General features: G+C 56.6%; 1 protein-coding gene across 6 annotated transcripts; it reads left to right on the top strand.

Moving 5' to 3' along the window:
• The first annotated feature begins 367 nt into the window (after window positions 1–367).
• On the top strand, window positions 368–20,570 carry VASH1 (vasohibin 1). Of its 6 annotated transcripts, none has more exons than XM_047080308.1 (8): window positions 368–1,956; window positions 4,946–5,068; window positions 7,989–8,077; window positions 9,183–9,242; window positions 10,858–10,932; window positions 13,599–13,989; window positions 15,554–15,666; window positions 16,554–20,570. In XM_047080308.1, exons 1-8 carry the CDS (start codon window positions 1,654–1,656, stop codon window positions 16,624–16,626), a joined length of 1,227 nt encoding a protein of 408 aa, XP_046936264.1. In that variant the 5' UTR covers window positions 368–1,653; the 3' UTR covers window positions 16,627–20,570. The 6 variants fall into 6 exon arrangements, with proteins under 6 accessions (XP_046936264.1, XP_046936266.1, XP_046936267.1 ...); XM_047080310.1 differs by having other exon boundaries at window positions 370–1,956; window positions 9,186–9,242; XM_047080311.1 differs by having other exon boundaries at window positions 371–1,956; window positions 13,608–13,989.
• The last annotated feature ends 3,274 nt before the right edge of the window (window positions 20,571–23,844 follow it).

The following is a 23,844-nucleotide window of genomic DNA, read 5'->3' as shown; positions in this document are numbered from 1 at the left end:
CCCACAGGAAATGAGACCCTGTCCTCCAGGCCAGAACTCTCACTTCTACCCCCTGAGGGCCCCTGCGAGGTGCTTCCTTTCGGAAATTCCCGACCGCGGGCCTCCAGAGGCCGGAATCTCCACGCAGTTTGAGCTCCGTGTGGCACGTTGTGAGCTTCCTCCGCAGCTCGTCGCCGGCTTCGCCGCGCCCTGAGAGAGAGGTGAGAGCGGCGCGGACGACACCCTGCATCCTAGAGATAACTTGGGGCGCAGGGCTGGCGGCGGAAGGCGGAGGGCCCGCCGGGAACGCGCTGGCCCTTTAAGGGGGGGACGGAGCGCATGCGCGGCGCGGGCCGGAGTCGAGCCGGGTGGGCGGCGGGCGGGCAGGGGACGCGCGCGGCTGGCGGCAGCTGGGCCCTGGGGCGGCGGAGGCGGTGGCCTGAGCCTCGCGGAGCAGCTCAGCGTGGACCTCCCGCTCGGCGGGACTAGCGCAGCCCGCGCTTGCCGAGGCTTTGTCACTCGCCTCCAGCTCCCTCCGCGGGCTGTGGCCGCGCGAGCCTCCGAGCTCTCCCTCCCCGTCCGGCGGTCCTTCCTCCTCCCACTCAGCCCGGGCAGCCGGAGCGCGAGAGGACCGCCGCGGAGCATCCTTCGCCCGGCCCGGCCGCGCCACCGCCCATGCCGCAGCCACTCGGAGGCTGCGACCGCGCGGCCGGAGCCCGCCGCTCGGTGACCTCAGCCTGGCCCCTGCGCGCCGCCCGAGTCGGCCCCGCTGAGCCCCCGGCCCCGGAGCGGGACCCGCGCCCCGCGATGGCTCGGCTGGCGCTGCGCGGCGCCGGGTGCCCGCTGTCCGCCCGCTGAGACCCGCCCGGCTCGGGACCGGCTGGGCCTTGGCGCCCCCCGCCGCGCCCTTCCCCCTTCTGGGAGCTGAGCTGCTGCTTCCCGGGGGCGAGGGGACGGGGGCCGAGACAAAGCCCACTTTGTGCGGGGAGTTGGCCGCGGGCGTGGAATGAGCGCGTCGGCGTGCGCCCCCTCCCCGCGCCCAGCCAGCTGTGAGTCTTGGCTCCCAGGCTCGTCGCGTCAGAGAAATCGCGCCCCCTCGTCACCCTCTTGTCCGGGGGTCCCGGCTCCGAGCTGATGCGGCGCGGAGTCCTCTCGGTACCCCCCGGAGCGCGCGCTGCTGTGAGCGTGCGAGATTTTGGAGACGAAATTGTTCTCCAAAACTACGACTTGGGGCACCCGGTTGGCCTGGACCCGGTGCCTTGACCCTCTGTGGCCGCAGGTGTGAGCTGTCTGGCCTCAGTTTCCCTCCGACTTTACTCTGCAAGCCCAGACTGCTGCCCGTCATTGTTCTCGCTGTCAAATGGGGGAGCTTTGTGATGGCTGCCAAGTTGGGGTGTGTTCTCTTTATCCCGTTTTACAAAAAGAACAAAGCCTTTAAGGCTGACCCCGGACCGCCACCTCTCTACCCCCTACTTCACGTTGAGGCACTGATTTTTTTTTTCTTATTGAGTAGTATTTTATTGTACAGGAGCCACGCCCTGGTTTCTTAAAGGCGCCTTGCCCTCTGTTTGGCCATGTGTTATCTCTGCAGCTGGTGTGTGGGAGGCCTCCTGTGAGCCACCTATTTTTTCCTGCCTCCTGATACATACTCCTACCCCCATCAAGGATTCGGGGATGCCAGGGGGGAAGAAGGTGGTCGGGGGTGGCAGCAGCGGTGCTGCCCCCACTGCCGCTGCAGCCCCCTCTGGGGTCAGACGCCTGGAGACCAGTGAAGGGGCCTCAGCCCAGAGAGATGATGAGCCAGAGGAGGAAGGGGAAGAGGACCTGCGAGACGGAGGCGTCCCCTTCTTTGTCAACCGGGGTGGGCTGCCTGTGGACGAAGCCACCTGGGAAAGGATGTGGAAGCACGTGGCCAAGATCCACCCCGATGGAGAGAAGGTGGCCCAGCGGATCCGAGGGGCCACAGACCTGCCCAAGGTAAGCATCGTGTACGTGTGTTGGGGGGAGTGGTATATCGGGTTTTAGCGATGTTGGGGCTGAGAGAGCCAAATCACACTTTTCCTTGGTGGGGTAGGGGACCACTGGCATAGTAGCACTTTAAAAATACAGATAGGTTGTGCCTGTCCAGAAGAACTTTCTCTCAACTGCCTTTGAGGTTCTGTGAGATCCACATGCCCTGTTTCCAGGAGGCTTTCTTCCATCCCTTTTTTTTTTTTTTTTTTTTTTTTTTTTTTTTTTTTTTTACTTTTAAAAAGTAGTTATTTATTGAGAGAGCATGAGCAAGGGGGGCCGGGCATAGAGAGAGGGAGAGAGAGAATCCCAAGCAGCCTCCATGCTGTCAGTGCAGAGATGATACAGGGCTCGATCTCACAAACTGTGAGATCATGACCTGAGCCAAAATCCAGAGTCAGACACTTAACCGACTGAGCCACCCAGGCGCCTCTTCCATCCCTTTTTAAATACCCATGTTTTGTGGGCAGGGCAGCAGATTAACAAGTACACTAATGTGGCTTTACATCTTATTTGCTAAGCCGGTGAACTGTGGGCAGGCACGTAATAAATGACTAGGAGGACACAGGGCTTCAGATGTTGAGAAAATATTTTCATGCCCTATCCCACTGAGTTCTCCAACAGCCTTGTGAAACAAGTGTGGTTTGGGGCCCCATTTTACAGACGGAAAAACTGAAAACTCAGGATCCCACAGCTAGTAAGTGGCAGAGCCAGGACTCAGCCTCAGGTTTTGAAGTTCCATGCCCTCTGCTCTGCTGGACGCTAGATTCAGGGCAGTTAGAAAAAGGTCTGTGGAAACGAGTGAAGTGAGGTAACCTTTCGGTGGAGGGCTGGCTCCATGATGGCTGCCCTTCAGTTGCATCACCCATGAAGACTGAGGCTGTGTCTCATTCATCTTTGTCTTTCCAGGGCTTTCTGTGTGGCTGGCACAACACGGGCACTTGCGTGTGTTTGCCGAATGAAAGAGTGCTTGAGACTTTCAGGCGCACGATTTTTGGTCTTATAATATTACGGTTAAGACTAAAGAAACACTCTCAGGTGCAGAGACCTGAAATGTCCAAAGAAAAGCCCTTTGGGCAAAGGTCAGAGCCCAGCGCTTAGTCTTGCCGGCTCAGTTGGAAAGTAAGGGGGCTCGGGAGAGTGGCAGTTAATGTGGAGTAGACATGGAGATGGCCTGTTTTGTTTCATTTCTACCAAGTTATCGGCAGAGCCATCAGAAATTGTCTTCTTGGAAAAGAGAATTCAGAGGTTGAAGGCTGAACAACAACCCAGTATTTCCAAGGGAAATAAGATGGCTATGTAATTGTCCTATGTATAAACTTGAAATTTATTGAGCTAGTCCCCCATGATTGGACATGGTGTCTAATATTTTATTCTTAAGATGAACACTGCGGTGAAAATTCTAAAACATAAATTTGGGGGTCCATCCTTGGTTATTTCCTTGGGATAAATTCCTGGAAAGGAAGCACCATGCCAAAGAATATGGATGTTGGTTTTGATCGCCCACCTGTCTGTGTGAACTCAAGCAGGCCCTCAGCCCATTGGAGCCAGTTTTCTCATCTGTGCAATGGAGGGGATTGTGGTCCAAGTTAAATGAGAGACTATGCGTTAAAGCATTTCACCAACGGTAAAGTCTCAAGCCAGTAGTTGTTACTGGATGTCCATTCCCTCTTTTTTCAAATCTTTCCTCAGGAAGCCGGGAGGCTAGACTTCACTCGGCATCTGTAGCCCTAGGGCCAGAGCCACACGCCTCTCCCACAGCAGCAAGCTGGTGATTAGCAGACAGCTCTCCCGCCACCTTGCTTATATTTAAATCGGGCTGTGCAAGAGTGTGAAGGGTTCCCTGCAAAACTGTTACCACTCCTGAAGACTAAAATAAGTCAACGGATTCATGAGCCACCGGTCTGTAATGTCCTCTTGTCATCTTTAGCCATCACATATAGGAAAGACACCCATGAAGAAATGAAGCCAGTATCTGGGTGGTGGGGGTTTGGAGATGCCAAGACTGACAGGAGTGTGGTGGGAGTGGAAGGAGTCTTGAGAGCAGACTGGAAAAATTCTAAACTGACCGTCAAACCACGGGACTGATGTCACAGGCAGAGGACCTACATGTCTGTACGAGGTTCCTTTTGGACCTCAGCCCAGAGTAGAAAAGTGGAGTCTGGGAGGCACCGGTGGCTGGATCCCAGAGTGTCAGCGGCAGACAGGACGACCACTAGGGTGGCCCCTCCCCGCGTGGCCATGCCCTTGGCATTCTCCGCAAAGGTCACATCATGGTGGGCCCAAGAGCTGTTTTGTTGGGAGAGCGTCATGTTTTAAAAGATCACTCGAGCCAAAATGTATAATTGGGAGATTTCACATAAAGATCCAGATTTTGGGCATCTTTTCAGAAAATGAGAAGATCTGGGAACAGAATCTATGATCCCACATAGCAGCTGGCAGCTGGAGCTGAGGAGGGGTCCCCCCTCCTCCAATTGGCCACAGTCCCCACCACCGCCTCGCCGCCTGCCTTCCCCTGTGTGCTGCTTGCCCCTGCCTCTGCCCCTGCGGGCAGTTCAGTCTGGGAGCCCTGCAGTGTCGTGTGATAAAAAGAGCTTGGCAGAAAAATCCAACACATTCAAATCCTAGTTCTCGCATAGCTGTTTTTGTGAGGAAGGCATGTGACCTCCTTGTGCCTCAGTGTCCTCGGCTGTAAAATGGTGATAATAGCAATACCGGTGTCTGAGGGACTTGGGGAGGAGTTGATGAAGCCAGGCACGTGAAACAGGTGAGCATGTCATGTGTACCCAGCCAATGGAGCAAGGACTGAGGGTGCAGTGGTCACCCCACAGGTGCTTTAGGGGAACATCCTTTAAGAGGATGATACAGTTTGTTGAAGGACAGCCATTTCTAAAAGGATCTCAGGTCCAGGAATAGTTTGTGTTCTTTCATAAGAATCTCTCCTTGATGTTCCAAGCTGTCACCACCTTTAAAAGCTCAGTGGCCACTCATCCCAGACCCAGCTGCTGAAGGTCTTCTGACTGTGGCTCTGGCCACGGAGCTCCTGCAGAATGGGAATTTGGACACCTCCTCCAAAAAGGTAACCCTGCCGGCGGCCTCGGCCTGTGCTGACCAATCGCTTTGGCACACACTGTAACGACACCGAGCAGGAATTGAGCCTTCACTGCGCGCCAGCCCCTGTTCTAAGGCCTCAGCACATAGCATCTCATTTATGCTATGAAATTGTTTCTCTTATGCTGCCCATTTCACAAACGAGGCGTCTGAGGCACAGAGGGATGTTACGGAACTAGATGCCAGACAGCGGATGGCAGAGCTGGGATTTGGATAGTGATGGTCTGGTTCCAGAGCCGGCTCTATCGACCTCCAGGCTGTCCTGCCTCTTGCCCCCACATCCATCTGCGGGCTGTTGCACCTCCCCCAAGCATTCTCATTGCGCAGGGCTGACACGGCCTCCACCAGAAAGACTGTCTTATAGAATCCAGGACTTTAGGGATAATCCGTGGCCTTGGTAGTGGGGAAGGAGTTGTCCCCGGAGAGATCTGGGTAGTAGATCTCACTCACTGCCACGTAGCCCACTTAACCCCACCCCTTGACCCCTCCTGGCTCCCGGTTTGTAGGTGGGGGTCGGGGGGGGGGGCAAATCCGGGCTCCCAGTCCTAAAGTGGACCTGGCCGTTTGGATGTACAGAATCCTGCTTATTCGTTTTGAGCGAATGAGTGTGTGCGTGAACATTCAGAAGGATGGGGTCTTGCACTGATGCACACAAGGTAACGTGAGTCATGCAGCTGGCCAGACGGCTCCTTCCAGCTATGCCTTGGTGGTGGCAGCCTTTGAGGCCCTGCTTGTGAATCCCACGTCTTTTTCTTTGCCTCTCTTGGAGTCATTTCCTTGTCCCAGAGTGACAAGTCCCTAGGTTCTCCGTCAGGATGGCAGGTGATACCCTGACCCAGGGCCGGCTCTGGTGAACGTAGCTCCCTCCTTGTTTGGAGTGTCCCAAGGGAGGGCGTATTTTCCGTCTCTATCCAGAGCTCCTGCAAGTCCCCAGAAGGCCTCACTTGAGAAGGGGATGACCTGTTTGCCTCTCAGGGACCTTCCACCTGAGGAGGTCAGGCGCCATGCTGTTCACAGCACAGTGTGAAGGAATTTTTCCAGTTCCTCTTCCACCTCCCCACTAACCCATATGCTGACACAGGGGGAGGCTGGGCTAGCCCTCAGAGAGTTCTGGAGCTCATCTGGCAGAGTGGTCAGGAAGAGGGAGAGCCCCCCCCCCCACCGCCGCTCCGTCCTGGGGCTTTTATCCCCCTGGCGACTGTAAGCGGTGGCATCGGTTTGGGCAGCAGTGTAATGTGAAAAGGGGAAATAGCTTCCTCCAGAGAGAGGGGTCAGCTGCTCGGGACTGCCCAGACAGGAAGAAGGGGACTGGCAAGGAAGGGACAGGAAGTTCATGCAGAACTGTGCTCCGGACACGCCCAGCCGGGCCTTCCCTCCTGCATCTTTACCCTTTAGAGCCAGTAGGGGTCTGTCATAGCTTGTCCTGTGTCCCAGTCATCAGCGGCACCCCAGACGTGAGTGTGCAGTGGTCACTGGTGTGTCGCCTCCCTCCACATGAGGGCCCCAGACATTGTAGCCCCGTCGTTTTAAAGGCTGTGCCCTGTGGGCTCAGCTTCTCACTACAGGGAGAACCTCCCCTACCCCAGCCCTGCCCCAAGTTCACACAGGGCGCCTGCTTTGCCCTTTCCCTCACACATAACCCCTATCCATGCAAACTGACACCCTCAGCGGCCCCAGCCTGCCGGGTGGGCTCCATGTGAACTGAGGGGGCGGCTGGGTGGAGGCCTCAGGGGGAGCGAGAGAGACCTCTCTGTGAGGAGCCTGAGGCCACCTCCCAGCAGGATATCCTGGTGGCCAAGGGGGAGCCCCGACAGGTGGGCCTTGTTCCTGGAAGTCTGCTGCTTCCGCCTGGAGGAGTTCTGTAGCCCCAGAGGGCCCCCAGCTGGTGCCTTTCTGGGCCACCTCAGCCTCACTGGCTTGATGCGGCCAAACTGCAGGCTCCCCGGGCCTGAGAAGGGGGCCTGTGGCCTGGGGCACACAGCTGTGCAGTGCCTCTTTCCTGGAGACTGCCTGGCTGCGGGTCTGCGGCTCCTGACCTGAGTCCTGGCAGCCGGGCAGCCCACGGGTTCTGGCCATCAGGAGGTGCCTGCCTGGCACCCCCCCCCCCCATCTCCCCGCTTCCTGGGCCGGGCACTGGAAAGTCACTTCTGGTGAGGAGGAGAGCCCAGTTACCTGGTTGCTCGTGTTGCTTGCAGACGTGGAGCTGGCAGGAAACAGGGTGTGGAAGGGGGAACATGGCCAAAGCAGCCAGGCCATGGCAAGCAGATCCATGGCAAGACCTGTCCCGAAACATGTCCCTCCCGCCGGGCAGCGCTGACCTCCTCAGCAGCCCAGCTCGCAGCTGGAGGGCCTGTGCCTTCCCATGTGCTGTGATCCTGGGGCACACTCACCCCCCCCCCACGGGAGGGGCACCCCAGCCCAGGCAGGGCAGGGAGGGAAGGGGACACCAGGTAAATTAGTTTTGATCCAGCACTTGAGCCAGAGCAAATCCCGAATGCAAATGAACTTAACCCCAATATTGACATTCTTGTTAAGCCTTGAAGTTGATGAATTCAAATTGTTAACAACTTGAAGTTGTTACAATTCAAAACAGCTGGTGAGGCAACCTATGTTTTTCTAAAATTATTACAGAAGCATAAAATTCAAACCTGGACAGAAGCTCCAAATGAGGAATGCTGTCAAGTGCCAGGAAGGAGAGAAATGGCCATGGTGGGGGCCTGACCGGAGTCTCTGGCAGGAGTTGCCAAGGACAGAGGCTCGGGATAGGACGGAAGGGGGAGGCCATCTCTGGGTGGTGGCTTCTCTGGGGGCTAATCCTGGGTGTCGGGTGGCTGGAAGCTCCGGGGTGAGCCTCCCTGTAATGACCAGCGCTCTTTCTCGGTCCCTAGATTCCCATACCGAGTGTGCCTACGTTCCAGCCCTCCACGCCCGTCCCTGAGCGCCTGGAAGCTGTGCAGCGCTACATCAGGGAGCTGCAGTATCCTCCCTGGTTCAGGGTCATGGCCACCATCTGGCTGGCATGCTGGTCCAAACACCCAAGTGGGGCTTTTTTCAGACAGGGCTGGAGAGGCATCAGCAGAGCAGCCGGATCCCACAGCTCCCAAGAGTGCCACTCACAGGTGACCTCTGTGTCCATCTCATGGTGCCAGCACAGCCTGACTGCTGGAGGGTTTTATCTGATGAATGCCAGACCCACTCGGGCCTCCCTACCCACCCCCCACCCCCACTCCTCCTCCTCTGCATGACAGGGCAATGTCTTCTGAGCGACCCGCTGGTGGGATGGCCATGTCTCGGGCCGCCAGCACAGACCCTCCTCTGCTGTCCATCCAGACCCAGTAGGAGAAAGGAGCAGCTCCCGCGGGGCTGTTTAAAAGCTGTTTCATAAGCAATAAGTGGGGGGCAGATGGAGGAGAACAAGGATTTGACACTCCAGGAGGTACCTTCCACATCTTGGAACATTCTCCTAGTTCTTTGCCTTTCTCTCCCCTGGTAGGAGGCCAGCTGCCTAGCATGGAAAGACCTGGCCCCTCTGAGCCTGGTTCCCCGGGGTCCCTGCTCTGGGCCTCTCCATCCCCCTGTGCCTGCTCAGAGCTGTGTGTCCTGAGTCCTCTCCCTAGGCCCTTCAAGCTGCACATGTGACAGGGATGGAAGGACCAGGCATGGGTCCTGAGCAGGAGAAAAGACAAGCTCGTTAATGGAAATTGGGTCCGGTCCTTCCATTTCCCAGTGGGGAAGCTGTGGCCCAAAGAGGGGATGCCTTTGGCTCAGGAGCACCGCCCAGCACTTTGGTTGCGTTGGACCCCTGCTCCAGCCCGGTCTCTGTTCACGCTACTTCTCGGCTGGTTGGAAAATGGGAGTGTGCTGCAGAGGGCTGTCCACTGCTCAGTCTCCCCTCAGGTGCTCTCCTCTGCTCTCAGATGTTCCAGTCTTCAGCATCCTCCAGGGTACCTTGTGGAAGCACTTTGTGGGGTTCTTACCCAGCCTGCACCCCAGGAGTGCCGGGCCCCAGAACTTGGGGATGGGTGGGGACAGAAGGGCACAGCTCTTCCAGAACAAGCTAGGAAGCCCTTAACTGGCACCTGCAGGTACAATCACACAGGGACACAGTTCTTTGAAATTAAGAAGAGCAGACCTCTGACAGGGTAAGTTTGGGGAACACCCTGCCCCTCTGCATCCAGGCTAATAGTGCCCCCAGGTGGGCTGGAGCCCCTGGGGAGAGCCTCTGGGCGGAAGCTTATGAGGCAGGGAGGGACACTTCCCAGGAGAGCCAGCCAGTAGGGGCAAGTACCACTGTGGGGCTCTAAGGTTGTCGTACAGGGGGACCCTCTGGCCGAGATGAATATCCAGGGCCTCCTTGATGGAAACCCCAACATCTGTGCTGAGCTATGTGGGGTGATGGGCAGCCCCCCCCCCCAGTTTTCCTTGGTGATGACAGAGGGTGGTCCCAGGTAGATGTCCATACGTGAGCTGCCTTTTTTTTTTTTTTCTTTAATAAGAATTGAGCCTGACAGGAGAGAGCCAGCCCTCCCGTTCTCTCCTTTCTCTGCAACTGCCTGCATCCTCCCCGTTGCAGGGCACCTGTATGTTGCCCCACTTGCCTTGCTGGACTCCATCCTAGTCATTTAGTACAAGGCCCAGGGTCTGAGAAGCAGGGACCCCTGGGAGAGAAGCTTGCATCTCTCTGTTGCCCTTCCTTCACCCCATGCAGACCTCTAGCTGGTTTCACCCCAGAGAAGCCCTAAGGGCAGAGCAGAGTGAAGAGTGATCGCCACAGCTGGGTCTGGGGGCTCAGTCGAAAGCTGCCTGCAGGCTTAAAATCCTGTGTTTCAGAAATTAACTTGAATTTTACATCTTCATATATAGTCTGTCCATGTTTGCTTTCTTACGAAAACTACTTAAAATGGTTTGTTTGCTAAGCTGTTTCGTTACCCCCTCTCCAAACCCCTGGGTAGAATCCAGCCTCCCTAACACAGAAGCTTTGCTCTTGTTGTCCCGTGGTTGCCGTGTGCTGGGAGCCCAGCTCCAGCCTCGGTGGGATGGTGGGATGTAGGAATCCAACACCCTCCTGAGCAAAGTCAGTGGCCGGGCTGCATTCCCAGGCCTGAGAGCAGCATTTGGCGAGGAGGAAGGAAACAGCCTCAGGGATAGGCTGTCTTGAAGTGGCCTGAATTGCAAGTTCAGGAGCAGACCAGGGAGTCGCTGGGCAGTTAACTGCCTGAGATCCTGTGTCTCTGCCCTGGGCAGCTGGCCAGCTGTGGGGGAGCAGTTGTAATCAATTACAAGCTCTTTGGAGAAGCCATGGTTGAGTCAGGGGTGTTCACTGTGCTCCGGAAGGGACGAGAGCAATGCCAACGTCCCCAGCATCCTTGGTATGCTTTCCCACCGGCCCCTGCAACACCGTCTTCATAGAAGGCTCCCAGCCTGGTGGGTGTCAACGATCTGCCTACCAAGGCACAACCCCCATTCATGCTCCCCTCTCCCAGAAGTCTTTGGAGCCGGAGTCTGGGGTGGGAGAAGGAAGTGAAAGGAGGGGAGGGGAGGAGAGAAGGAAGGGGACTCCTTCTTTATTTTCAGTGGCTGCCTCTTTTCTCCCCTTCTAGGCTCAGGACAGACTTGGAGGGGTGGGCAGGTGCTGGGCCCGAGCTGGAAGGGAGGGAGCTGTCAGTCCTGTCGCACTTCTAGACTTGCTTCCTCCTTCTGACCACCCCCTGCCAGACTGGAGAATCTGTCCTCAGTGTTCTGCCTCCCTCCCCGCAGGCTGATGGACCTGGCCAAGGAGATGACCAAAGAGGCTCTGCCAATCAAATGCCTGGAAGCCGTGATCCTGGGAATGTATCCTTCCTTGGCCCTTGGAGACTAGGGGCAGGTGGGCTTAGCCCTTCTGAGCCTCAGCTTCCTCCTCTGGAAGAGGAGGGCTGGATGAGCTTCAGAGCCCTCCCAGCAGTCATGAACTTGGTCCCAAAGTGAAGGAGCTCGAGGGGGAGCTCAGTCCCCAACGACTCAGTTGCTAACTTTCCAGGCCCACCGGGCAGCTCTTTTCTGAGTCCTCTGGACACCATTACTGTGTTCTCTGAACCCCAAATCAAGGCACACTGTCTCACAAAGGCTCTTGTGCCATTTCTGAGAACCAGACAGTCTGGGAGAAGCCATTTGAATGCCCAAATGTTGGCATTTGCAGGACATGTTGATTTGTAGAGATGTTAGATGGGGTCTTTGAAATAGAACTGGCTTAAAAAAAAAAAAGTTTCTTGGTCACCCCCATCCAAAGGGCAGAACTGAGGCCTATAGCTGGGTCATCGGGTATCTAGGTGGGACAGACAACCCCCTGATCAGAGCAGGAGGGAGACTGGTGTTCGTGGCCAGTTCTGTGTTCTAGGAGTCCATGCCTCAGCTCTAGCCTTTTGTTTTGTTTTATTACAGAAAAATTTAAGCTTGTACAGACAGAACAATATAATGAATCCCATGTGCCCAGTCACTCAGTCTTACCAGTTCAAGGCTAATGTTGATTCACCTCTGCCCACCCCTCCCATCCCCCCCTTTCCATAGTACCTACCCGCTCTTAAACATTCTGTCTGCCTCCCCACCGTCCCGGGCCCCGATGTAGGTGCCTGGCTTAGTGCTACAGAGAGGGCAGCGGGGAAGCTGCCTAACAGAACAAGGGGTCCACTCCCTGGGACAGATTGAGGAGGAGAACACGGTGGTCAGGCCAGGAACACAGCTCCCCTGAGGAGGATTGTCATCTGAGGGGGGCACTCCCCCCACCCCTCATGGACATACCTACCTTAAATTGTACAAAGGAACTACAGGCCCACCTCCTCAGTCCCCTCCCGCAGAGGCCCCAGGAGCTCACTCCTGACAAGCTTTGCCCTGTCTGAAGCGTTCTTTGTCGGGATGTGCCTAAGAACTGATTCAGGCCACTGCCAGTGCCTCCGTCATGCTCCCACATCCTCTTCTTCAGGGGCCACGCACACCAAAGTGGAGACAGACAGAGAGAGACGGCTTCCTCCCCACAGTGCTCACGGAAAGCTGGTCCAGGCAGGATTATGTGGTCCCAGAGGCCTCTCAGAGGTTACCTCGTGGCTCTTGGACAGGAAGATGACAAGAGCAGCTCCCATCTGGACTGGAGCCCCTCAGCATCCCCACAGAACTGCCACTGTCTCCTCGTTTGTTGTGCACACGGTGGACGCTATACTGAGTTTGTTCCCGTGTCTCTTCCTCGCTGCTCCCTGAGCCTGTTGTGCCTTGTTCATCTATGTGTCCTCAGACACTTGCAAGGAGTTGGGCTCAGGAAGCACGGTAGTGACTGACAGCATAGACTTTAGGGTCAGGCCGACCTGGACTTGAACCCTAGCTCCGCAGCTTCCCACCGTGTGACCCCAAGCTCGTTCCTTAACGTCTCTGAGCCTTGGAGCCCCCTCTGCAAAAGGGCACGACGGTAGTGTCTGTCTCACAAAGTTGTTAGGACAACTGAACAAGTCACTGCGAATAGGACCCTTGGTACAGTGTCTGTTTGGGGTATCTGCTCCAAGCTTTTATCCGTTCATCTTCTTCTTCTCATGTGTTCAAGAAGAGTTTATTGAGTAACTGTTAGGTGCCTGGCTCCGTGCTGGTCCCCAGACAGGCATCAGGGAACATGGTCACACAAGGTCTCAGCTCTCAGAAGTTTGCATTCCGGCAGGGGAGACAAACACAAGCAAGCAAACAAAGAAGCAAAATCATTACCAAGTGTGTGGGGGGGGGGGGGGGGTGTGTCCCGGAGAAAAGAAACAGGAGAGCTGACTTGGATTAGAAGGGGAGGTCAGCCACGACAGCTAAGCCTGAGGTGTGACAGGAGCAGGCCAAGGCACAAGGGGAACAGCCCTGCGGTGGAAGGGAGGAGCTGGCGCAGAAGGTGCTCAGTGGGAAATCCAGGTGGATGGAGCGACTGACTGCACGGGCAGGGCAGGCGGGGTACGAGGTCGGAGTGGGCAGCTGGTCCGGGCGGTGCCGGCCTCCTAGGCCAGGCCGACGGGGGTTTTGGTGGGTAGGTATGTGTGTCCTTTGGCAGGGCGTGGGGGCAGCGACGGAAAGAGAAGTGTCTGCGTCTGGAGGGTTGTATGTGTGACAGAGAAAACGGGAGAATGTGTCTGAGAGCGAATGTAGGGGCGGGCGAGGGGAAATGTGTGTGACTGGTGGAAGGAGGGTGCGGGTGGGGGGCCCCTCTCGTTCCTCCTTCGGCCACGGGGACCCTGGAGAGCCCTGCAGTCTGGAGTTAGCTATTCATAGTTTGTGAGCCCCGCGTGACATCATGACAGCGGCCACTAATCGCTGGGCGCCTTGCCCAGTCGGTGACTTTCTTGGGCACCTACTGCATGCTCGGCTCCAGGCGGGGTGCAGGGGGCGGGGGCGGGCTGTGGATTCGGGCCAGACACGGGGTGTCCCCCAGGAGCCAGGGTGGAGGGGCCCCGCGGGGTGCGCCGACCCCGCGCCTCTCGCCGCTGTTTCCTTAGCCGGGCTGGCGGGCACAGTTACCTCACCAACAGCATGCCCACCCTGGAGCGCTTCCCCATCAGCTTCAAGACCTACTTCTCAGGGAACTACTTCCGCCACATCGTGCTGGGGGTGAACTTCGGCGGCCGCTACGGGGCGCTGGGCATGAGCCGGCGCGAGGACCTGATGTACAAGCCGCCGGCCTTCCGCACGCTCAGCGAGCTCGTGCTGGACTACGAGGCTGCCTACGGCCGCTGCTGGCACGTGCTCAAGAAGGTGAAGCTGGGCCAGTGCGTGTCCCACGACCCGCACAGCGTGGAGCAGATCGAGTGGAAGCACTCCGTGCTGGACGTGGACAGGCTGGGCCGCGAGGACTTCCGCAAGGAGCTGGAGCGCCACGCCCGCGACATGCGGCTCAAGGTCAGTGCCGGCGCCCACCCTCCGCCCGGCTGTGGGAGTGGAAGGGCCACCGCCGCTTCTCCAGGGAATGCCACCAATCCCCTCACCTCGGCCCCCACCCCAGCAGAGGTGGCGTGAGGCTCCAGGGCGTGATAGGGGTGAACCGGCTACCGTTGCTCCTTGTTGTTGACAGCGGGCCGGGGAAGGCCCTGGAAGGAGGCAGCGGGTGAGCTGGCTGTGGGCAGAGGGCAAGTCCAGAACCTGGGGAGAAGGGCAGGGGTAAGACCCTCCGTGGAGCCGTTGGCTGGGAAGCCATGGGCTGTCGGGAGGGAAAGTAGGGCCAGGTGCAAGCAGCCTCCATCAGTCTTGTGTCCTGACTCTTGAGTACCCAACCCCCACATTCAATAAAGGACTGGGAGGAAGTCAGAAAAAGGAAGAAGTCATGCCATGGGAAGATGATGAGGGTGCTTGTTCCTTCTCCCTCTTTCCTACCTGCAATGAACGGGGGGGGGGGGGGGGTAGTACCCCAGCAGGTGGGCCAAGCTGCTGAGAAGCTTGCCCCCACCCAGCCTTACAGTGAACAGATGGTGGTCTCTTTTTGGGTCCCCCTGGACCAGGGTACCTCCCCTGGAGCCTGCCTGGGCTCTCCTGGGTTCAGCCCCTCCCCATTGCTTGTTCACTATTGAACCCAGGAGGCCGGCTGGTGGCAGGTGGGAGCTCTGTTTTCAGGGCACGAAACTGAAGTGCACGTCGCCCAGTAGCTTCCTTACAGGTGGTGAGGAGGTGGGACAGGAGCTCAGTCTAGAAATAGGGAATGCAGGCATGTCACAGGTGCCCCGGCAGGGCGTGTCAGATCTCAGCTGGCCCCGCCTTGCCAGGCCTCAGGCCTGACCTTGTGCGGTGACCACACCTTTCCCCAGGGTAGAAGCCAGCTGTGGTGACCTTGCTTGGCTCTCGGGGGCTGGCCCTCCCCTGCACATCACCAGTTGGCCCAGCACCCTGGCTTCTGCTGCTGGAGTAGTACTGGGCTTCAAAGCGGGCTGGACCTAGAGTTGAAGCCAAGAGTTCCCTATTCTTTAGCACTGTGATTCCCAATCTATTTGGCGCTCAGGACTCCCCAAGTTATTTGTCCCCCTCTAGCACCCCCACGCTGTGTTTTGAGAATTCCGGTCAAGCTGACCATGCTGTGTAAAAGGGGATTCGGTCGCTTTTCTCATTTTTTCCTTTATCGTACATAGCCGCCAGTCTGAGCTTCTGCTCGTCTTGAGATAGCCAATGTTCCCCTTGGGGCTGGTAGATCCCGCCCAGAGCTCGGACATAGGCTGCTTCCCCAGCTGTCACGTTTGTCTGGCATGGGTAAATAGCCCTTTTCCTGAGGGCTTCTTACAACAGCACAAAGCTCGGTGACTTGCCCGTAAGTGCAGGCTGTCCTGCAGAGGAAGCTCTGCCCGGCAGCTTTAGTTCCTGGGAAACAGGTTCGGGATGACCCTGCAGACAGGGCAGTCTCAGGGCTTTTGGCTTGGACAAGGCAGGAGGGGCTCTAGGGAAGCCCTAAGTGAGACTTTGTTTCTTCCTCCACACCAAGATTGGCAAAGGGACTGGCCCTCCCTCCCCCACCAAGGACCGGAAGAAGGACGTTTCCTCCCCACAGAGGGGCCAGTCCAGCCCCCACCGTAGGAACAGCCGCAGCGAAAGGCGGTGAGGGATGGGGTTGTGCCTGGGGGGGTGGGGGGATGCTGGTGAGGGACCTGGGGGAGCCTGAAGAAGGCTTTTCCCTCTCATCTTCTAGATCCCCACGTTTTCTCACCCTTTTCCCGCCCTTCCTTTTTTGGCCCCCGCCAGAGGCAGGCGATGTAGGCTTGGTGGGTTTAGGCGTTTGTGTTGCTACCTCCTGGTAGAAGTGCTGTCCCGTTTCCCCGGAGAAAATGCCACTCACTGGCCCACTGGCTACTCCATGCTCTTGCCAGAGCAAGAGGACCCACACAGAGGGTCTAAGATAGCTCGTGTGGGAGGGAGGGTGGGAGGGGTGGGCCCCTGTCAGGGAACTCTCCCAGTGGTTCGGAGAGGTTAACATCAGATTGCGGCTAGCAGGCCACGTTGATGGTGACTTTGCCCCTGCGAGAAACATCCCATTAAAATACCAGGCCGCCTCCTCTGGTGTGTCCCCTACATGTGGGTCTGGCTCTTGATTTAGTATCATTGTCATTCAGGAGCCACAGCTCGGGGATGATTAAGGGGCACAAGCAGGCCTCTGATATGCAGTGTCATCCGCTTGGACCTAGGCAGCTTTTGTAGAGAATAGATTCCCCACGCAGAGAGGCACACAGTTCAGCTGTTACAGCCAACCGCGGACTAGGGGACCTCCAGCAAAGAGCAAGAGCCTGCAAGAGAGTGGAGGGACCACACTCAGGACAGCACAGGCAGGACAGGGTTCCAGAAACACACTTCCACGTGGACTTTACTGCTGCATTTGGGGCACCTTGAAGAAGGGAGGGGGAGTGACCAGGAGCAGCCACTGCTTGTTCCCTCCTCCCCCACCTCCCTGCCAAGCCCCTCACCCTTTCTCCATTCTCTTTTCCCTGCAGGCCATCGGGCGAGAAGAAGCCTTCTGAGCCCAAAGCCATGCCGGACCTCAACGGGTACCAGATTCGGGTGTGAGGCACGTGGCAGTGCCCAGCCTCACCACTGCTGGCTGGGATCCATCTGCCAGAACCAGCCTCATTCGTGGGGAGGGAGGGGCTGGTGACCGGGCAGGGTGGGAGGCAGCAGGAAGAGCCTGTCCCAGCTCAGCCACCCAAGCTGCTGCCCCTCCCGCTGGGCCAAGCCCCCTAACTTTGGGCCAAGAAGCAGTTAGTATTTTCTTTGGAGTTTTTAACCCAGTAACTGAAGTTTAAGGGATTTGGGGAAAACAAAACTAATGGATCTGCCGGTGGCTGGAAGGCCAGTGCTTAGGACATCTAAGTGCCACAAGGCTGAGCAAGGAGGGGGTTGCTGGCTCTGCTGGTGTCCCTCCGGGATTTGAGTCCATCCTACCTGTGGGAAATTTCCCAGCCCCCTAAGCCTGTGGCAGGATGGGGGTGGGGAAGGGGGAGGGACGGAGGTGTTCCTCCAGTTCTGTCTGCCCTGGCAGAATCTTGAGCCAGGGAACGGGAAGCAGGGTAGAAATCATCCTGGGAAAGGTCTGTGTGGCCAATATCAGGAGCTTGGCACAAGGCCACATCTGCCCCAAGAGCAGAGTCCATGGCCCAGGACAGCCCTGTGCGCTTGTGGCCCATGGACAGTGCTGTGTGGGCTGCAGGAGAGCCCAGGAGAGACCACTGGGGGAGGAAATCCCAGGCCCAGCTCCTACCTAGTCTCCTTACTTAGCCCAGCTCTGCCTGTTGCTGAAGCCCAGGGGGCTCCCTGCAGAGGGGCTGAGCCTCGCCAAAGGCCCAGAGTTGCCCTGGGCTCAGCATGACTGTAGGGACTGAGCAGACCCAGTGGGTCCAGGAAGCATGGCTGGGGACAGAGTAAGACACTTGGGCCCGGGGCTATCCCCTGGCAGTCCTGTCCCCAAGGGTGGGGGTGAGAGGCACTGCTACTCCCCCCTTTCTATTACCTCAGTCCTTGCTGTGAAAACAAAGACCAGATCAGGATGCTTGTGCCTCGTGCCTGTCTCCCCTCATTTAGCAACCTGTCTAGGTTTGGGGGTACCAGTGATGATCAGATTTGTTGCATGTGGCTTGTCAGGGAAGAATCTGAATAGCTGGAGACTACACAGTCTGCCTGGCAAGTGTGAGATACCTGGCAGGCAAGTGAGAGGTGGAAGGAAGTTGGCAGGGTTGGGGGAAGGTTCTGGAGGCTCAAACAACAAGGACGTGGTAGGGCAAGGGTGCGGCTGACACCACAGAGGAGTAAAGACTGAGAAATGAGGAGCGTAAGTGAGAAAAGGATGTGGGGGAGAGTTTAGAATCGGGCTGCTTGGGGAATAGTGAGTTCTCTGTTGCTGGAAGTATCCAAGCAAAGTCTGGATGGCTACTTGTCAGAAAGCTGTAGAGAGGGTTCAGGTTATGGAAGGGGTAGCAGGATGAGAGGACCATCAAGGTTTCATTGCACTGAAATGGCTGGGGTTCAGCCAGGGGCTAGGCCCTGGAAAAAGGAGGACCAGAACCTCAGATGCCCACGGGGCCAGACGGGGGATTAAAAGGGCAGCAGGGCTGGGTGGGCACTGTGGCAAATGAGAGAGGGCATATCCCTTTCAAGCAGCAACTCTTGCTCAGCTATTCTCAGAATGTGGGCCCTGCATTACCAGATTGTCTGATTTTTTTTCCAGAAGCCAGAACTCTGAATTTTTTATATGAAATATCCTGATTTTTAAATGTTGGCAATCAGTTCAGAAAATGTAAAAACCCAACATGAAAGAGAATGCCAGTTTGTAATCTCTGAGGTAGAGTTTGCGCTGGGGAGAAGTCCAGTGAGATGCTTTCAGAACAGTTTGAGGCTTCCCAGAGCAAGCTGGGCCAGGGCAGCGTCCTCGCCGCTGAAGCTTCTCCCGGGGAGGGCAACTGGCCCAGGTTTGTCCTCTTCACGCTCCTTGCCGACCAGAGACCCACCAGGGTCACCAGTGGGGGTGGAGTAGAGATGGCACAGTTCCCAGCCTGCCAGGGAGATGGATGGGGCCTGAGAAGCAGAGAAAGAGGGAGGGAGGGAGACAGGATGCCTTTGCTGATGCGAGTGCTGTCGGGGAAGCCCCAGGGGCTGGCAGCTCTCCACACCAGCAGCTTCTGGCCCAGAGCCAGGCCCAGCAGGAGGGCCAGCTGGGCAGTCCCTTGGGTTATTCAGGGGTCACTGGGCCCTGGGGAGGGACCTAACCTGCCCCTGGACTGTAGTCCCCAGCCAGACCAATTCAAGGGCCGTCATGACCCCTGACTCACCATCCCATCCCATCCCTGTTTTTAGGGAGTGGGGTGGTGGTCCCCATGTTTCCACATCGACCAGAGGCAGGGATGGCTCACTCTGGGAGGCGTGCAGCCGAAAATGAATGAGGCCTTTTCTAGGTCTATGTGTGGGTGCCTCCTGCAAGCCACTTAGCAACAGGGGAGGGACTCAGGACCTGTGGACCTGTGGACCCCAGGGCTCGAGAGAAGAGAGGGGAGAGGGGATTAGGGTCAGGGAGACGGGGAGGGGGGGGGAGTTGCTCAATCCACAGGCTCCTTCCCCAGAGCCCTCTGGGGAGACAGAGTGAAATGAGGCCCACCCCTGTTGCTGCCCGCAAGAGGGAGCTGATCACCCTGAGCTGATAACCCCCAGGAGCCCCCTTCCTCGCTGAGACCTTGGGCCTGTGGAGGCCACCACAGGATACAGCGGTGCTTTTTAATTTATTTTTAACATTTTCTCATATGTAGCAACCCCTCCTCCCCTCCTGAGCATGTTTACACAGGCTCTGCTCCCTGGGGCTGGCCTGACTGCAGTTTCTGGGGAGGCAGAGGCAGGGACTTTGGGGCCTTAGTCACCATCCTTGGTTTCACCTCATCTACTTCCTGTGAGGAACAGGGGTCTGGCTCCTGACTCAGGACTGCCTTCCATCACCCAGTGGGGGCTCCTCTGCCCCTAGGGGTGGGAGCTGCTGGCTGAGGAGGGCCCAAGGTGAGGTCAGAGAAAGCTGCTTAATGAAGGTGGGTCGGGGGTGGCGATGACCGCTCCCCAAAGCCCGGCTCCTTGTGCTCAGTGCCAGCTCAGAACACTGGGAAACAGTGTTTAGAGCACCTTCCTGCCCACCTTAACTGCCAGTCCTCTCCCTCCCATGGCCTCAACACAGTCATGTTCCCCTCATGCCAGACCCCATCCTTCCTGGGTGTGGCCAAGTGGGGAGGGTAGCAGCCCCCAGCCCAGGTACCATGAAGCCTAGGGCCAGGGTTCCAAGGAGCAGAAGGGGCCCAGAGGTTGGCTGTGTCTGATTTCTGACCCTGTCTGCCAGCACACGCCCCATTCCTTCCATCTTGGACTTGACCTCCTGGCTCCGAGCTAGGGTCCAGTTCTGGTCAGCAGCGTGCCCAGAGGCCCATGTATCTGTGTGCACCCTGGGTCCCCTGCCTGAGTAGCTTTTTGGCTTTGATGTAACATCCCCAGGCCCACCCTCTGGCCTCAAAGTACGGGAAGGCGCAAAGCTGGGCTGGCACACTGACTGCATTCTTTGTGCCAGAGCACCCTGTGCTGCAATCTCCACTTGTTCCTGCTGAGAAACCAGCTGAAGGGTGGGAGGGCCTCTGGAGTGTGGGGCTGGAGGGGTCCTGCCCCAGGCCGCACAGGGCTGCTGTGGTGCTAGCTGCACGCTCAACAGTGTTGACCTCCGTGCCACATCCTGGTGTTCCTGGTCCCAAGGGGTCCCAAGTTCCCCTTTCTCTGGTGTGCTTGGCCTCAGGGGCCTGGTGATGGGAGATTCCCCTCCCTTAAGCTTTGTGTTGGGCTGCCTGTGGGACCAGACTTTGTCCTTCCTGCTCTTCCCATGTCAGTATTGTTCTCTCCCCTCTCACTTTTACACCCCTCTCATTGCTGTGCTCAATTTTTTCCTGAAATGAATAAAGGCTCCCAGCTCTGGTTGCACGGGCTGGGCAGAAACCACATGGAAGCCTTGTCTCCTTTCCCCTGGGAGCCAGGCCTGGAGCCTGGCCACCCACCAGTGTCAGCCTCGGTGGTTCCAGAAAAAAACCTGACCAGAGGTGAGGGGAGCCCGAAACTAGCCAACAGGAACCCTTAAGGCCTCTGAAGTCAGGGTGACTCCTGAGGTCCCAGACTGTCACCCTGAGCCTGCTGAAGTCGCTCCACTCTTGTTGATCCTACCCTGGGAGATCTTTCCCACTGGCTGTAAATGAACCCTTCTCCCTCACACAGCCGGCTTGAGCCCCGCAGGCCAGCACCTGCTCCTCCTATCCCAGTCCCTAACAGGTCCCCAGCAGTCCCCCGGAAACAGAGGAGGAAGGATGAGTATTCCCCTAGGAGGGAAGGTTATTTCAGGAAACCACAGCAACAGGGATCTGAAGTCCCTTCTCAGCACCATCGCCCACAATTTCGCTGCAAAATCAATGGTGGCTAAAGCCACAGCCTTGGAAAACACCTCTGATTCCACTCATCGTCCCTGCTCCCTCCAGCTCTGGGCCCCTTCCGAACAGTTGCAACCAGACTTGCACAGAAATAGCTTTAGACTCCACAGCCTTACTTTTCACCTGTACCCTTCCTCTCCCTACCCTCTCATTTGGCTGAGAGTAAAGCCTGGACTTGAAAGAAGAGGTAGGGCATTTACCCCTCCTCATCCCAGCCAATCCCCATCAAGTCTTAGCTAGAAGTGTAGTTTAGCACAACAGGGCTCCCTCACTTTCAGTGGCATGGTGGTGAGGCATGGCACCTGGGAAGAGAAGAAGCAGTCTGCTCAATCCATGAACATCTTAGACTGTAGACCATCCAACAGAGGCTATTTTGTTACTTACGGGTTCATTTAAGTCCAATTTAAAGGATACCAAATAAAGACCTTTCAACAGAGGTAACCAGAATCTGTGAATAACATGGATTGTACACCTTTACCCAAAGGCAACATTATAATGTACACACTCATGTCCACCTAAGATACCAAGTAAAGGACCTGTGGATAGACTTCAGCGACACGGGCTAATACACAGAGAGCCCGTGGATTGCTCATGTACAAATGAGGGCTGCTGGGTCAGTGCTGGAGCCAGTCTGTCATGAGTCCAACAGGCTCACTGTGGACACTGCTTAGAATTGACATAGAGGTAAATGTCATCGTGGACTTCCAGGAGGATCAGGGCCCAGCTTACGGGGGCTGGGGGGTTACCTCATTTCCTGCTGCCCTGTTTCTTTCAGGCTCTCAGCAGGTCCCAGCCTCATTTAGGCCCATGACTAATTTGTGTTGGACTTTTGGATGCAGGTGGCACTTCTTGGAGCCCTGAACACGAAGAGGTTGAAAGCCCTGTCATCCCCATCTACCAGGATCTGACCTCTTGACTGCTACTGTGGAGGGCAACGGTGACAAGAGGTGATCATACCAAGGCCCAAGCCAACTGGCTCAGATAGTCTTCAGTGTTTGCCAGGTGGGTTAGAGGACCCACTGCTGAGGCTTGGCAGGTGGTGGAGATGGGCCACCTCAGGTCGGCTGAAGGAACAGCTCTCTGGGGATGTGCACTTCCTCTAAGTCCCAACAAGAAAGGGCTTGGTCATGGGAAAGACAACCTCCCAGAATTTAAATTTAAGTGTAGAGATGCCACTCTTCTCTCCACAGCTGTGTGAGGCCTCGGGGGCAGAGGAACTGAGGAGGGATGGGGCAGGAGGCAGAATCCCCTTAGAAACACATTCAGTTCCCATTCTCCTAAGTGGGGCTACATCTACACCCTACCAGGCTCTCTCGTCTGGCTGGTCCCTGCCTGGAACAATTTTGTTTTCATGCACTTGCTCAGGAGGGAAGAAACAGAGGGGAAAGGCATACCAGGATGAGTCTGGAAGTGTTGGGGCCGCAGGTCCACTCTCCTTGGGTGGAAACTAGAGGAGGTGGGCCCCTCCAACTCCTAGGAAAAGGGAGGCCACACTACACATTACATAACCAATCAAAAGTAACCCTTCAATTAGTTGCTACACCAGGGCAAGAACTGGAGAGAAAAGGTTTAAAGACAAAAACCAGCAGCAGCAGCAGCAGCAGGCTGGTCGATCATTTCTCCTTCACCCCCATGTGTCCGCCGTCCAAGATAACCTGTCTCTCCTACCCCAGGAAAGGCTGTGGTTCTGAGGAGTTTGGGGAGTCAAGGAATTTGGGAATTCAGTTTCCTCAGATGTAAATAAGGTAACGTAGGAACAGCTGCACCTGCCACCGCGTGGTACTATCGTCTGTGGACAGTGGGTGTAGAAGCACTGCTTAAACTTACTAAAAGTCTGTGCAAATGTTACGCGACTCAGGAAACCCTCCAGGCTGGAAAGGGTCTCTGGGCATGCACCTCAAAGCCTGGAGCTGTGAAAGAACTCCTCACCTCTGGGCAAACCACGCAGCCAGATCGGGGAGAACTACCCACCCTCAGCTCCTGCCAGTGACACTCTGCAAGTCTTAGTCCCTTGCTTGCCAAAGCCCAACACCACTATTCCAGAGCCGACAATTCCTCACAAGCTTCCCAGGATTATTACTTTAATTCCCATTTCACCAAGATTTTGAAACACAAGGGCTTAACTTACCCACAGTCACCAAATGATCAGGCCAACGTGACAAGTAGTGTTCCTTATCCCTGGCTGTTTTCTTTCGACTGGATCCCAACCTGGGTGGTTCAACAGAAACACCAGGTAACTTTAAATAATTCAGATGCTCAGGCTGATTCAGAGGTGTGGGGTCTGGAATTCCATTGAGGTAAGGCAGGAAGCCACACCTGGTTTCAGGGTTTCACGTGGCCATGTGGGCTTCATGGACCTGCTGCACAAGAGGAGCTGGAGGAAAACGAAAGTACCAGCAGAGTGAGGCCCGGGAAGGAAACCTTTCCAGCAACAGATGGCCCACAGTCCAGCTCTGGTTCCACAGTGCAAAAGAGATGACCAGAAACAGACACTCAGCAAGTAGCAACTGCCACACACGTCGTGCCTCACACAGCGGCCGTGGCTTTGACCAGGAAAATACTTCTCACCCCACGTTCGGCACAGACCCTCCTGAAATGCATGTGGACCAGGGGTATGGTAGTAGCAGATGGAATGGGAACGAAAGAAGCTGAAAGAGCTGTTCTCTAGCTTGGTGAGGAGGGAGAAGCGAGCTAGACCCCAACAAAAGGCAGGGCACGAGGTTTCTTCAAGCCCTGCTCTCCCAGGCCTCAAAGCAGCGGGAATACGTGTCAGTTATCACAGGACGATTACACCTTT

Source organism: Lynx rufus, unplaced genomic scaffold, assembly GCF_022079265.1.
Source record: "Lynx rufus isolate CCGP_SWC_20201006 ecotype Redwood Valley unplaced genomic scaffold, mLynRuf1.p SCAF_17, whole genome shotgun sequence".
NCBI classification, from domain to species: Eukaryota; Metazoa; Chordata; class Mammalia; order Carnivora; family Felidae; genus Lynx; species Lynx rufus.
This window is presented reverse-complemented; position numbering and strand designations above follow the sequence as displayed.